The sequence below is a fragment of the Amia ocellicauda genome, chromosome 8, assembly GCF_036373705.1.
Source record: "Amia ocellicauda isolate fAmiCal2 chromosome 8, fAmiCal2.hap1, whole genome shotgun sequence".
NCBI lineage: Eukaryota > Metazoa > Chordata > Actinopteri > Amiiformes > Amiidae > Amia > Amia ocellicauda.
In genome coordinates this window covers 44,980,413-44,995,531 of record NC_089857.1, presented here as the reverse complement: position 1 = coordinate 44,995,531, position 15,119 = coordinate 44,980,413, and the positions used below count along the sequence as shown (strand labels likewise).

General features: G+C 47.1%; 1 protein-coding gene across 1 annotated transcript in view; it reads left to right on the top strand.

Annotated features, from left to right (window-relative positions):
* Positions 1-14,666, top strand: part of LOC136755175 (lipoxygenase homology domain-containing protein 1) — a 60,246-nt gene extending 45,580 nt beyond the window's left edge. Inside the window, exons 37-45 of the mRNA XM_066711637.1 lie at positions 550-735; positions 981-1,108; positions 1,423-1,540; positions 3,581-3,758; positions 9,525-9,710; positions 10,970-11,140; positions 11,908-12,046; positions 12,333-12,491; positions 12,851-14,666. Coding sequence (XP_066567734.1) covers positions 550-735; positions 981-1,108; positions 1,423-1,540; positions 3,581-3,758; positions 9,525-9,710; positions 10,970-11,140; positions 11,908-12,046; positions 12,333-12,491; positions 12,851-13,331 — 1,746 coding nt within the window. The 3' untranslated portion in view covers positions 13,332-14,666. The remainder of the gene's footprint in view (positions 1-549; positions 736-980; positions 1,109-1,422; positions 1,541-3,580; positions 3,759-9,524; positions 9,711-10,969; positions 11,141-11,907; positions 12,047-12,332; positions 12,492-12,850) is intronic.
* Positions 14,667-15,119: the final 453 nt, after the last annotated feature.

Here is a 15,119-nt window from a genome sequence, read left to right as displayed (position 1 = left end):
GTGGTTGCTGCCCCCACACATGGACGCACATCTTTTCACATGTTTTTAATCTTATAACAAGAAAGGGGTATTTCATTCTGAAGTGGCGAGGTGAGACGGCGGAGCTAGAGCCGCAGCAGGGAGATTTCGTTGGCTCCTGGAGGGTTTATGAAGCGCTTGAGAGCTTGAGAGCGCAGTCGTGTCACAGCGCTGATGAGAGGAGAGGCGTATCAGTACAAAGGGCTACTGCAGCATCTCCATCGCAGGCTGTGTCTGGAGCAAACACCACTCTCATATCTTTTAACTGTCACCTGCACAAGAATATCACAATTTAATTTCATTGTCGTGAATGCAAGTCCTTGAAAGTCCTTTGAGCACATGTTTCAAATCCTCTTCCTTTGTGTTTGCTTCTTCAGATTGCTGAGTGACTTGGAAAGTAATTTATAGCACAACCTGATTTTGCTGTGTGTTTGTTTCAAGAATATAACCTGACCCCAAACCCTACCACTAACCAGCTCCATTTTGATTGCAATGACAGTCACATGACCTCCTGTTCCCTCCTGATCACAGCTGGGCCATGACGGAGCCACTCCGGAGAGCTGCTGGCTGGTGGACGAGCTGTCCGTGGCCGTGCCCACCAAGGGCATCATGTACATTTTCCCCTGCAAGTGCTGGCTGGCCAAAGACCGGGGGGATGGTCTCACAGCGCGCGTCTTCAGCGTTCTGGACGCTGAGGGCATCAACATCACCCAGAAGGTGAGCTCTGTGATGTGTCAATCAGCTCCCAGTTCCTTCTGACTGAAGCAGTGTCTCTTAAGTTGTGGTTTGAGACACTTGGCTTCTGGAATACGATGAGGAGAAGGAAAAAAATAATACATTCCTCAAAAACCTCTCGTTATATTTGGTTTTATGTAAATTAAAATGCCAGAAAAATATCTATTTTGATCCAATAAGCGAAGTGAGGCATGTGACCAGGGTTCGAATCCTCTGTTCTCCTCCAGGTCGTGTATGAGGTCACTGTCGTGACGGGAGACACACCGAGCGCCGGGACTGATGCCAACATCTTCATGACGGTGTTCGGGGCCAACGGCAGCTCTGAAGAGATGAGGCTGCCTAAGAACGAGGACAGGTGCGGCACGGAGACCACCATCTTTGTCACTCTTAAAGTCTGATCCAATTATGGTGCCTCTGCCTGCTGCCCCACTGGGGCTTTTAATTGCCTCCGCCGCTCACTGTCTCTCTCCGCACACGCCAGCTCTGACTCCGCTTTTCTTCTAGAATCATTTCTTAGCAGGCTTAGCAGGCACAAACAGAGTCTCACATACATTTCAGTAGGATGCTTCTCTTCAGAGGTTCAATAACCAGGAAATGTGAGAACTTTTTTAGGCCCGGTTACCTGAAATTTGTATGTATATATGTATTTACTTAAATCCTGCTCTCCAGGTTCGAGAGAGGTCAGGAGGACACCTTCAACCTGGAGATTGACGACATCGCGCCTCTGAAGAAGATCCGCGTTCGCACAGACGGCACCGGGAGCCGGCCAGACTGGTTCCTAGATAAGGTCAGGACTGAACACGTCTCCTGTCTGTAGACCTCCAGCCCAGGCCTGCCTGTGTTACACCGAACTCCCTGCGCTGGGAAGTGAACTGGGGAAGGGAATCAAATCGCTCAGGGACCCGATATTTAGTCAGTTGAAAGCACGATGTCATCACTGTTTGGCCCCCTATAAAACTGCTTTTATTTCCCCCGAGCAGTGAAGTGCCAAACCAGTACTGGAACGTCAAATGACAGCAGATGCGATTGTCAGCTTAATTTATATTTGTTTATTTTTCAAGAAAATGCTTTGATGTTTTGGATTTATAATAATTGATCCTAAATGGTTAGTATGAATCCGAATGGCTGTCCTCGCCAGTTTGTTGCGCTGGTGATTTCGCACACCAGCCATCGCACATAAGAACATTTACAAACGAGAGGAGGCCATTCGACCCACCGTGCTCGTTCAGTGTCCATATGGATTCATCCCAGGTGGAACAAGCAATCTAACAACACCGTCCCCTTCAGGTAGTGTCATTAATTCAGCTCGCAAACTCATCTTTAACACTCTAGATCTGATCAATTCTCCCACCACCAGGGACTAATGAAATTCAGTTTAATAATTGAATCGAATTACTCAGTCTAACGCGTTTATCAATGCTCTTTCGCCACGGTGGATTTCACTTCCACAGCCGCATTGATAAAGCACATTAATTTGCAGTCTGTGCTGCTGCAGTCGTATCGGGCCGCGGACAGAGTGTGTGTCTGTCACCATCATCTGAGCAGCCGCCGCCTGGGTATCGGATTCCTGCAAGCCTTGGCAGGAGAGTTAATCTTTAATAAAGGATAAATATTGATATGACTTCATAATGTGTACTTCCTCATGGGGGTGGGGCTGCAGTGTATAACTGTAACTCACCACAAACATCATAGAGTTGCCATGGAAGAGTAAAATGGAAATATTCAAAAGCATATTTAAGAACTTGTTGCTGCTGTTCTTTATTTATGTATTGGGCTCATTGAACACTACTAGTCTTATTCCCGAGAGGCAGCCTGTGACCAATACACCTTCATTACAACATCAACACAAATCCATTCATCCTTATTGAGAGAAGGATAAATTATTCCATAGGGTTTAACAGCCAGTGGCTTCAGGAAACAGATATTTCATATTGTATTTATGTTGATACTTTCAGTGTATATTGATTTGCAGAATTGTGTGCTCCGATTGTGTGCTGAATTATTTAGTCTGAGTTCGACTGTCACATACAGACGTCGTCCTCATTTCTCTTCTCACAAACCTCGGGTTTTATTCAGTCTGCAAGCACTCTGTAAGCACTCTGTAAATCATCACTGTAGTCTCTTCCACACAGCGCCAGATAAGTCATCATTAAATCCCTGCCATTTCTCTCTTTTATTTGCTTCTGTGGGATTTCTAAACAGATGGTCTCGAGTACATATTAGCTGAGAAGCTGAGACCGAATAAAGCCATCGACTCTCTGATCAAACGTTTGTCCCAGATTGTCTTTCAGATCCTTCCTTGCCAGTTCTTGCAGATTTTAGGATAATTCTGTTTCTGTGCCGCAGCTTGTATGACTTGTTTGGGTCACGCAGGGCTGAGAAGAAGGCGTTCGTCTCTCACTGAGGGTAGAACAAGCTGCCTGCGATAGGCATGGATTTCCTCTCAGCCCTTATCATCCACACAGACTCCCAGCATCACCGACAGTGTGATTACTGAGATCGCAGCCATGTTGCATCGGAAAAGGGGTCTTTAATTTGACTGCCTTTGCTGTAGACCAATCAAAAATAATTAACTTAATTACACAGGAGATGAAAAAGCATTCTTCACTGTATGTCATAATGTCTCTGTCTTCTCCTTTTGTTATTTGAATATTTTAAAAATAAATCCAAATGAAAGTGATATAGTGATATACAGTGATCTAGTCCCACAGTTTGTCAGCCACTCGTGACCCACAGTACTCAGTAGGGCGTGTTTATCCTTTACCCACCCAAGTAATACATGCTCTAAGCCCCCCAGTGTGACCTCTCCCCCCCGCCTGCCCCGCAGATCACGATCCGCAACCTGAGCTCGGACGAGGTGTGGGACTTCTCCTACAACGAGTGGCTCTCCAAGAGCAAGGGGCCCAAGCGCACGCTCGTCTGTGAGCTGGCAGCCATGGTGGATGAGGAGGAGCTGGTGGAGAAGACCACCTACACCATCCAGGTGAAGACAAGCGACGTATCAGGTAGGTCTGGGGCAGGGGGCCGCCCAAGCTCAACTCCTGTGGGGGACTGCCCCTGACTGGCAGATGAGTAGAGGGAGGACATAGGATCGAGGGGGACACCGGTGTGCTCGCTCCCACAGCCAGTGATGCATGCAAAAGCTGACCCGTCTGCAGGAGGACCAGATTGTAAAACTGCACTGCGGTGAGAGATGAAAAACATGACATTAGTTTGCGATTGATAGACGCCCATGAAGGAACATCTGGAACATCTGTGCAGTTTCCACTGAGACGATTACCTATCCAGGGGAAATTAAAAACTGGAGAGATGATAAATCCATGTGTATCTTCTGATGCAGATATGGCCATTTCCTTGTTGTTGTTTTTAATAGACTCTTAAATGTATCCCGAGCCTTCCAAAGAAAGTGGAACGATGGATGCAGTTAATAATTAAATGGTGTAAAAGTTCCCCCGTGACATCAGTGTACACATTCAAGCGCCGCACATCAGCTGCGCTCGTTTATGGGCAGTAAAGCATCTGTCAGGTCTGATCTCTGAGCTTCCACATGCGATCAATTAATTCAGAGAGAGAGAGAGAGAGAGAGAGAGAGAGAGAGGGGGGTGGGGGGATTAATAAATGACAGAAGCCGAGCATCACTGGCTGTTTTTATAGCGACAGTGAAGGAGTCAGTGTGTGAGGATCGAGGACTCGTGCATGGGTAATTATTTCAAAAGCTCTTCCTTTTATTCCAGTTACATGAGTATCACACATCACCTCGCAGCGCAGTTCCCCTTCAGCAGCCCCTCCTGCGCTTGTATACATCCTAGCTGCTAATTAACTGTCACCCACAGCATTAAACATAGTTTGCAGGTAATTCCAAACATAAATAAGTAATGCCGACACGTTTGTATCAAATCCCAGAGAGGAGTTTTCTCGTCAGTCCCTGGGAGGCGCAGGGAGGCACAGGCTGACTTCACAGAGACAGGAAGCTCCTCCACGGCTCTGATCTCTGACTGGATCCGTCTCTTCGTTTAGGATCTTGAGTTAATTGGCGGCACAGGAGAAGCACTGAGCTCTGGAATACAAAGTGCGTCCCAACCCCCTCTGCCAAGATTTCAACATCTTTCTGATACCAAGAGTCAAATGAAAATACATACATACTGTACATAGACATACTTATAGACAGATTAACTTAATCTGTGGCTAATCAATGGTTTATTTTAGAATATGTTTACTTTCCCCAACAGCATATGCTTCAGGGTTGATGGTTTGCAAACATTTTAAATGAAAATACTTTACAGTGAGGCAGGGGTCCCCGGGCTGGGGGGCGCTAGTGTTAACAGGATGTGTTGATTTTACTCAAAACATTGTCCTTTTGTTGCAGTTTCTCTCATCGAATATACACATTTCTGAATGGAAGCTGTAGATAAAATCTCCTTCCTTGTAGCTCACTGTGAATCCTACACAATATCTGTAGGAGTATAAAGGAGCTTCAATGTATCCGCAAAAATGGAAATGAAAAGAGCATGAGTTAAGATGAATGTTTCCCCTGCAAGGAAGCTTTCAGGGCAGGTTCCAGGGGAAGCCATACTTGTGTCACCAGTGAATGAGAAAAGCGCAAGACCAAGGAAGCCGATATGGCGTGTGGGATTAACGTTGAATAAATACCTGTGCGCGAGTGGATGGACTGTATATTATGGATTCGTTTGTTAGTCTACCGTCAGGCGTCACGCAGATGTCTCAGTGGCTGTTCAGTGAATGATTCTTTATGCCGAAAGGATGAGGACAGGGCCTTTCAGAGACCTCAGTGTTTCACGTGAGGCCTGTATCAATACAAAGCCAAGGGATGGTCCTGTGTCTTCTGGTCAATTTGAATAGGAATCATGAACAGTGACAAAGAACATCTGATAGTCTGGACTCAGCCCGCACCCTCCGTGATAAAGACATGGCTCTTCCCAACATCTGCCAGGTGATGCTCTGATGATCTCCCCGTCTCCTCTTCTCTTTCCTCCTCTCCTCCTGATTGGGCTGGCGGCTCAGCTGGGCGGCTCAGCGCGAGGACAGCCGCCCGTACCTTTCACTGAAGTGCAAGGAGGACGTAAAATCCAATGCCAAGAAGGCATTAAGCAGCAGGTCATAAAATCTGAATGTTTTGAAGAGCGAAATACTTTTTTTATTGAACCAATCTGGCGGATACTTTTTTCCATCTCTCTCTGGAAGCCAATGATAGTAGCCAGCTGTTCTGAGTGTGCAGAGGCTGCTGGGGGATTTGGGGCAGGTGAAGACAGACTGGAGACCCTCCCACCACAGGCTGCCAGGGCTGAAACGGCCGTTGCTTTAATCCTGTCTCTGGCAGGAAGGATTTGAGTCGAGGATTTGGGGGATAATTCCTAATTTGTGAATTGTGGGCATCATCACAGAGTTACACTTTTTGTCTCTTAATCAAGAGAGAAGCACTGACCAGTTCTGTGAACGACTGGGCCAATAGCCTTTGAATAGCATCCTTCCTTCCCCCTCTCTCTCCTCCCCCTCTCTCTCTGTCCCTCCCTCTCTCTTCTTCCCCACATCTCTCTCCATCCCCCTCTCCCTCCTTCCTTCCCTTTCTCTGTCCCCCCTTGCTCTCCTTCTTGCCTTTAGCTGTGTCTATTCACAGGGCCCACAGGTCCTCAACCACCTGACCAAAAACAGGAAGACAATAATAAAGTGTTGCTCTGGCAGCTCTTACACACAACGTTACTCATGGAAGTAATAATTGTAATAACTTATTCCCTTAATCAATGTTTTCATGATGTAGTTTCTTTATTACAATGATGTACTAAATGTATGACTGCCTTAAGGTGTATGTCATTATTCTATGGGTGAGTTACTCCTCAGCGGATGCAATTTCTAATGCAGTCCAAGCAGAAGGAGCTAAACCTCGGCAGGACGTCGATCCCAGCAGTTAAACAGAGACAATAAAGTGGGAACAATAAATCTGGGCTAATCAGCAGCGAGGAATGAGTGCCGGTGGTTATTAAACAGAGGGGCCAGAGACGCAGAGCTCATAAAGTCCCAGTTTAATAAGCACTTCATCCAAATGGAGAGCGTCTGTGTGAGCAGCTCGCAGGCTCTGGCTGTCGATGGCTCATCTGTGCTCCCTTCTCTCAGCTGCTTGACGGGCTTGTGCTCGAACGCAACCAATCACATCAGATCAAGCACTCTGCCCGGGACGAGCTGTGAACACCGAGGGACGAATAACGACACAACCCTGCAAACGGTGTCGTATATCAGAGACGCTGCTGCTGCTGTTGCTCCACGGTGCAGGGAGACGGACGCAGTTCTCACTGACGAGGTGAAGCACGTGTCTCAGCTGCCAGCGTTTGTAACATCCCGAGCTTTTAAAGGACTGGACACGGGGAATGTTAATGACACGGGTCTGGTTCTCACAGCTGATGTAAAGTGATCTTGATTTGCGCCTCTAGGTCACCTTGACTCCGGTCTTCCTCTTGGGCAGCAGAGTGTATTCTGGGAGAAACTGGGCCATTGGTGACAGGTGACTTGTTATAGGACGCCCACTACAGGGGGATGAACGGAGGCCGCGTACGAGAGCGTGTTCCTCCTCTTCCTCCTCGTGTCTGGCTCAAGAGTTACAGGGAAGGAGCAGCGCTCCAGATGTTCTTCTCCACTCTGAGGATGACAGAAACAAAGGGAGGGCAACCGTGCAAAATCACAGCAGTAAGATAACTCATCTGAGCAGCAAGAGGACTGATAACACAACCCGGGACAGGAAGTCTGGGCCTCCAAATGGACGGCACCTGCTAATGTGGCTCAAACTGCACAAGGGAGGACACAGTCGGACACACACACAGCACCTGTTCTCCCCACTATAAACCGTTGTGGCTCTGTATTACACTATAGTTTTACAGGACAGTGTTTATTACTGAAGCTGGGATGTGTTTTTTTTTTTCCAGAGAAGAAACAACTGATTCATAAAAAAAGAGAGAGAGAGAGAGAGAGAGCGAGAGAGAGAGAGACCTGCTACAGGAAACAGTCCCCCCCACTCTTGTGTTTTAGCCTCACTGAGATAGCAGATTCGGTGCAAAGCCTCTCCTTGTCAGACGGCGCATCTGTTCACGTTCGAGGGCTCTCGAGTCTGTGTGTGGGAGGTGGGAAGAGTCTGGTGGTGTGGGGGTGGCCGCTAACGGATCACAGCCGGCTCAGTGCGGCCCGCCGGGACCACTTACCGTCTCGCACGGGGGAATAAAGGAGCCTTTTACTGCCGACGGGATCGTCCCGAGAGGAGGAAACGCCTTTAACAGCAGGACCAGCAGTGGCGGCCCGTGCAGGAGGACAGATGAGGAGCGGGAGTGAGGGGCGCCGCTCTTTACAGCAAACCAGACTGTGAAGCCCAAATGGTCTGGAACGCTGTGTCTTTACTATGAACAGAGAGTTTGAGGGTTTTTATTTATTTTTAAATTCATCATACAAAAAGGAATATGACCGCTATTACAACTGTGTAATGTAGGAGCTCTGCAGCGTCCATCCATGTTTCAGCTGTTGTGTTTGGAAGGGCTGACGAGAGGGTCTTACACTGGAGATCATAAGAATGGACACAAATGAGAAGAAGCTTTCCGGCCTCGTTAGGAAAATAGTTGTGTTTTTGTATTCTGGCTCAATCGGCCACCTGCTTGTTATCTCAGTATGAGGATCCAGACAAGGCCTTGAGCGTCACCGCCTTGTTTTCCAATCAATCTCTCTTGATGGGGCCGCAGCTCCGCGCAGAACTGAGCCGGCCACCGTCCTGCAGACAGGTGATCCAGCAGGGCTCGGTCCGGGGGTGGGGGCACTGGGGACAGGCTCCAGCCGTCTTCCTGAAGTGTCCTGTCACTCGCAATAAACGTCATTATTCACCGCCAGTCAGAGCTGCAGAACGGCGATCAGCAGAGCAAAGAGCCAGGACTCAATAATAAAGACATCATAATGATAAACTCGTACGTCACTCGTCTTGATTGGTTCGTCATTTAATCTGCTTTGGAAACAATTGAAATTCTATTATAAGTGTTTACGTGAAGTGGGTCACTGTCTGTACTGACCTGCGCTGCGTGCCTCACTTCTCGGCGCGGTTAGCAGTGACGGTAGGAGGTGAAGCAACACAGTCGCGTTCCCCCTTTTCATCTTTTTATTTAAATCGCATTTAAGTGCAGAATTGAAAGAGTCGAAATGAGATCTGTATGAATGTGGCAGGGCAGGCTGCCTCCCCCGTGACCGCTGCTTGTGTCGGGCTGTTCAGACCGCAACGCTCGGCTCATTGAAAACGGATGGGCTGAGCTGTTCTCGTCCCATTAAAAACCCGTAGAAAAGCATTTGAAAGCATCAGAGGGACTCCAGATTCCTACAATGCACGGCTCGGCCACTGTGACATCAATGTCATTAGAATGGTATGATTTGTTCATTTAAAATCTGTCTTAAATGTTCAATATTTTGCCCCTTTAATTAATTTAAATTAGATCGATATGTAGTCTGTAAAGGAAACTGATGTCTTCGCTTGTCGAGTGTGTGTTTGCATTTGTCATAGATTATTGTTCATTGATATATTCTTGACCCCTAATAATCAATACTTTTCTTCTCTTCATCAAAGATATGAAAACAATATCAGTCTGTCAGTGCTGTCACTACACAGCCCAGTCGGCTGCGTTCCCTTTAACAGTGGTCTGATCGTCTGGTCCCCAGTAAGAAAAAAGCCCCAGTCTGGTTGTGATTCTCGGCGTGCCGTGATTGTTTCACTTTTTTTCTCTGTATTTCACCCACAGGAGCCGGCACTGATGCCAACGTCTTCATCATCTTGTTCGGGGAGAACGGGGACACTGGCACGATCGCGCTGAAGGAGTGCGGCAACACCAACAAGTTTGAGCGCAAACAGATGGATGTGTTCAGATTCCCTGAGATGCTGAGTTTGGGGGAGTTGTCCAAAATCAGAATATGGCACGACAATAAAGGTGAGGGGAAAACGAACAAGACACAGGCGATTATATGGGCGACAGACAAAAGCAAACAGAGTCCGTTTCATTCTGGTCTAATCAGCTTTGTGTGGATCCGTCAGACTCCTACTACAACCTTCTCTTGTCTTCTACTTGTTTGCTCAAAAGCTATTTCAAATGAATATATGATGCTAAATATCTGGTGAAACTGTCCGCTCCTCTTCAGCACTCTGAGCCAGGCGTGTGAACAGCATAGCTTCTGTGTGTGTGGAGGAGAGGAGCCTGGCATAACAGGGGTCAAGGGTCAAGGAGGTCAAGTGACTCTTCCAGCTGACCCCCCAGCTCAGTCCTGGTAGAGGGACACCCCCGCTGCCCCACGAACTAGACAACTGAACAGGGTGGGCAGCTGGGGGCAGGAGTGTAGGATCTGTCTGTATTGTGTGTGTCATGAACTGTGATTCACATGAGACTGAAGTTTTCTTCCTATTCAGTCTAAGTGCACACGTTTATTTATACAAGTTGAATATATAGGGTTAAAACACTGTGGGCCATGGATTTCTCTGCAGATTCTTGATGAGGGGCCGACGCAGTTCACAGTGGCAAACAGCAGTATCCTATTTATACAACTTTACTATTTAGCAACGTAAGTAACAGGTTAATTTGCGTTGGGCCACTGATGTCTCTGCGGATTCTTCACCAGGGGCATTTTCTTTACCAGGTCCCAGTGTATTTAGCCCGGCCCAACGTGGTTCACAGTGGCAAAACGGCAGGGAAACATGCAACATATTACTTTCAGTGTTATTTGTTTAACTTGCATAGGTAGGTTGGTATATGTGGCCCAAGGTGAATTAACCCATTGCTTTCATTGCTAAATATGCGACTGTATAAATAAAATGTGCACTTCGAAAAAGAAACTGAGCGGATGGAATATGTGGCATGTTTCCCTGCCATTATGCCACTATGAACCGCGTTGGGCCGGCTAAACACACTGGGACCTGGCAGAGGAAATGTGCATCATCAGGAAACTGTAAAGAAATAAGTGGCCCGAGGTGATTTAACCCTAAATATTCAACAATCAATGTGTGCACTTAGACTGAATAGGAAGCTGCGCGAATAAGAAGCTGCGAATTAGAAGCCAACTTCAGCCTCGTGTGAAACAGTGTCTGAATTAAGAGTGCACCGAGTTCAGTATCCTGAAGCTCAGCAGGATCGTCTTGCTCGTAGAGATGCTGGTTTTGCACAGCTGATTTATTCCCAGTTTTCCGGGACTCGGTCAGGTATCACGCCCGGCTGGCACCTGGAGTTTGTGGATGTGAAGGACGACGTGATGGACAAGACGTTCCGCTTCCCCTGTGATCGCTGGCTGGCCAAGAATGAGGACGACGGCCAGGTCATCCGGGACCTCGCCTGCGCCAACAACGACATCTTGGACCTCAACGAGCGAACACGTAAGACACGCCTCCGACACGTGCTGCACCAAAATTATATTGGTTTCATAACACAGTTATTAAGAACATAAGAAAGTGTCCAATGGAGAGGAGGCCATCCGCCCCATCGTGCTCGTTTGGTGTCCATTAATAACTAAGTGATCAAGGATCCTATCCAGTCTGTTTTTGAATGTTCCCAAATTGTCTCTTCAGCCACATCGCTGGGGAGTTTGTTCAGATTGTGACGCCTCTCTGTGTGCAGAAGTGTCTCCTGTTTTCTGTCTTGAATGCCTTGAAGCCCAATTTCCATTTGTGTCCCCGGGTGCGTGTGTCCCTGCTGATCTGGAAAAGCTCCTCTGGTTTGATGTGGTCGATGCCTTTCATGATTTTGAAGACTTGGATCAAGTCCCCACGTATTGTCCAACTCCCATACAAAACATCATTCTCTGATTGTATTCCGTACTGGTTGTATTACTGCACTTTTGTAATGCTTTAAAATGTTTCTTGTGTAAGAAAAAAACAACAATAATAATTCAAATAATCTCAAATTGTAACTCTGAAGTCCCCAATTCACAATATTGATCATCTTTGTGCCACCACTGCTACAAAAAATAATAATAATAGTAATAATAATAATACATTGTATCTTGTACAGAGGTGCCGTGTCTCCCAGGTAAATGTTATGTTTGGCCAACTGCATTGATTCCCTTCCTAGTTTGGAATTAAATTGATCAATAAATGTCGGGTACCTGCTGAGGTGAAATAATTCTCCCTTTAAAATTTAAAAGGCTACGAGATCTGCACCACGACATGTGACACAGATGACGCGGAAACAAAGGAGAACGTCTGGATTGTGCTGGAGGGGAAGAAAGGCCGATCCAAGGAGTTCTTTCTGGAGAATTCGTCCAAGAAAAAGAAATTCTTGAGGTGTTTCTTCAATTTATTTATGGTTTAAACTTGGCATCCTTTTCAGAGCTGTCAAAGAATAAAAAAATATAGAATCTAGTTTACGCAAAGATGTTGTTTGTTTAGTTTGTACCCGGTGTTTTTACATTTTTTACATTTCAGAGCAGCAATAAGAATAATGTCTCAGAAGCTGTAAATAGAGAATATATTTCCTTTTGTGGACGAGGGCTGGAACTCCAACATCCTCAGTAAAATGAGCTCAGAGATAGACGCTCTCAGCCTCTAACCTGCTTGTTTGTTTTCGCAGGGGGGCCACGGACAGATTCGAGTTTTCTTCTAAAAACATCGGTGACATCGCGACCATCTGTGTCGGGCACTGTCCCAAAGAGGCGCGCAAATCCTCCAAAACCGAGCTGTTCTGGCACGTGGAAGAGGTGGTCGTCACCGAGAAGGAGCTGGAGAACAAGTGGGTTTGAGGGCCTGGGAGCCGGGCGGGAGGGGGATTGGAAACTGCTCCGTTGCGTGCTCTCCTGCAGCGTCCCGATAACTGTGCGATTTATATGTGACTGTTGACAGCAGACCTGGAGTGGAAACGCGGCAGGGTTTTAGAGGAGATAGAGGAGATCCGAGCTGCGCTTACTAGCAGGCTGCGGCACGGGTTTGACCAGCATTGTCCGCTGTTTATTTCCTCAGTTTGATCCCATTTTTAGATGAATGTGACAGTTTTACTACCTTAGAGAGTGTTACAAAATCAAAACAAAATCGAAATGTTTTATCATTATTATTTAAAATTCCATCTCGCTCTCCCTCTCCCTCTCTCTCCAGGTATATCTTCCGGTGCAATGCCAAGATCCCGCTCTCGCACAAGCGGGACGAGTTCAAGACGTTCGAGTGCTCCAAGGTTCTGGAGAGTTTCGCCAGCAAGGCGCGCAGTCTGGTCCCAGTGAAGTACGAGATCATCGTGATCACGGGTGACGAGAAGGGCGCCGGCACAGACGCCAACGTGTTCATCACCGTCTACGGCTCCAACGGGGACTCGGGCCGCCGCGCCCTCAAGCAGAAGTTCCGGAACCTGTTCGAGCGCGGCCGCACCGACCGCTTCCTGGTGGAGATGCTGGACCTGGGCGAGCTGCTGAAGGTCAAGATGGAGCATGACAACAGCGGAATGAACCCCGGCTGGCTGCTGGACCGCCTGGAGGTCACCAACACCGCCAACGGGGTTACCACCATCTTCCTCTGCGGCAAGTGGCTGGACGCCAAGAAGGCCGACGGGCAGATCCACAGAGTGCTCTACCCCAAATACTGAGCGGCCCGCGGCTTCTGGGGGCTTGGGCTTGTCGAGCGGCAGAACCACCTGGTCTGGTCTCTATACAGTCATTCCTGCCTGGACTTCCTCCGCTGTGAAGTGCAGTCCTGAGCCGTGCATCGGAGAGGAACGCAAAGAGAACCGCCCACAGGAAATGGCATCCCGGGTTATCCACTGCAGACCGTTGAGTTTTAAACTGATTGAACATGGCATCTGAGCGATGATGTCATTTGACCCCCGCTGAAGAGAAGTCCTTCTGAAGAACGAAGGTTTGGGCTCAAACCACTTACATCCCCGCTTCGAGTACAGAGGGACAGCAGATGAAATTGAAGGCTCTTCTGTTGTTTCCGCCGTCATTCTCCGGTTGTCTCCGGTTAAAGACCTGTTCTGTGAGACGACGCACCTCGAGGCTCATGGCTGCGTTTGTCTCTGTACCTCATTGTGCCACGTTTTTCATCACACACCGCTTTACATTCCTGATCAAATCGTCTGAATTTCTGTGACTAACAATCATTGTGTTGAAATGATCGTTTGTGGAAATGAACGGAGAGGTATAACCAGTCGGCAAAGTTTTATACATTTTTTCTAATTTTATAATGAAAGAGAAAATCATGACAGATACGTTTATCTGCTTCAGGTCTTTAAAGTATTCTGTGTTTTTCAGAAACGTATCTGTGTGTCAGACACATAAACCATGACTGTCGCTGCTCCGTGTGTCTGGAGATTGAAGGCTAGACCGAATTTAAATTAAATCATTTGAGATGCACTTACATAAATAAAGTTTTTTTATGATAAACACAATGATGTAAATATATTTAATTGTGTGTATATGTATACAAAGAAAATGTACTTTTAAATTTTTGCAAATCTGATTTTGCTGCTTTTTGTATCTAGTTTACACAGGGGCTGCAGCATCCCTTCGTTAAAGACCCTCTACAGGAAATGGAGCTTATTCTAATTTGTACCCACTTAATAAAATGTCATAAATATTTGGGTTCATTGATATGTTACCCGTACATTAACATCAGCCACTCCATACTGGAAGACGATTACCATTTAGCAGAACTAAACGAAGTGATTTCAGAGTGGGTGAGCATCTGTACCCTGCCATAGATGCTCAGGACACTACAGGGCTGCACCCTTGGACACAGAATAGTGCCACACAGGGACGATGTACAGATTGTCAACAGCATCGCCTACATCTTACACAGCATCAGGGTGACGGGCGATGGGACACCTCTCACACAACTGTTCAATAAAACCATTCTCTGAAAACGTGTTTTCTTTGTTTTTGCTCCCAAAGTAAACCCGAGAGTGAGTCTCTGAAGTTTTAATTACAAACGTTCGATAAACAGTTCATTGTGTTTGTGCCAAACCAGAAGGCTGTGTCTGCGTTTGAAAGATCAGGTCTGCCATCCAGAGTCAGTTGAACCCTTTTCTCCCGCAGTGACAGAACTGGAGGCACCGGGACGGAGGATGTGATGGATGCGGTGTTTCCGAGGGAGTTCTTGCTGGCTGCTTCTGCTTTGACCGATGCTGCGGTGTGGGGTTTTCCCATGTATTGTAGATGGTCCATCTTGTTTCGATCTTTATATTTTCTGGTCTGAGATTATTGTACCGGAGACAGAAGTAGAGTCATGTTTTTAGTTTGTTTTGGAAGATCTTTTCATGAACACGTCCGACACGCAGGCTTTGCCCTCCGCCGGCTCGGTGGATGATTGTGAAACCCATGCTTCGTGTTGTGGCTGCTTTGTAAACTTACTGCCCACACAAGGAACTACAAACACT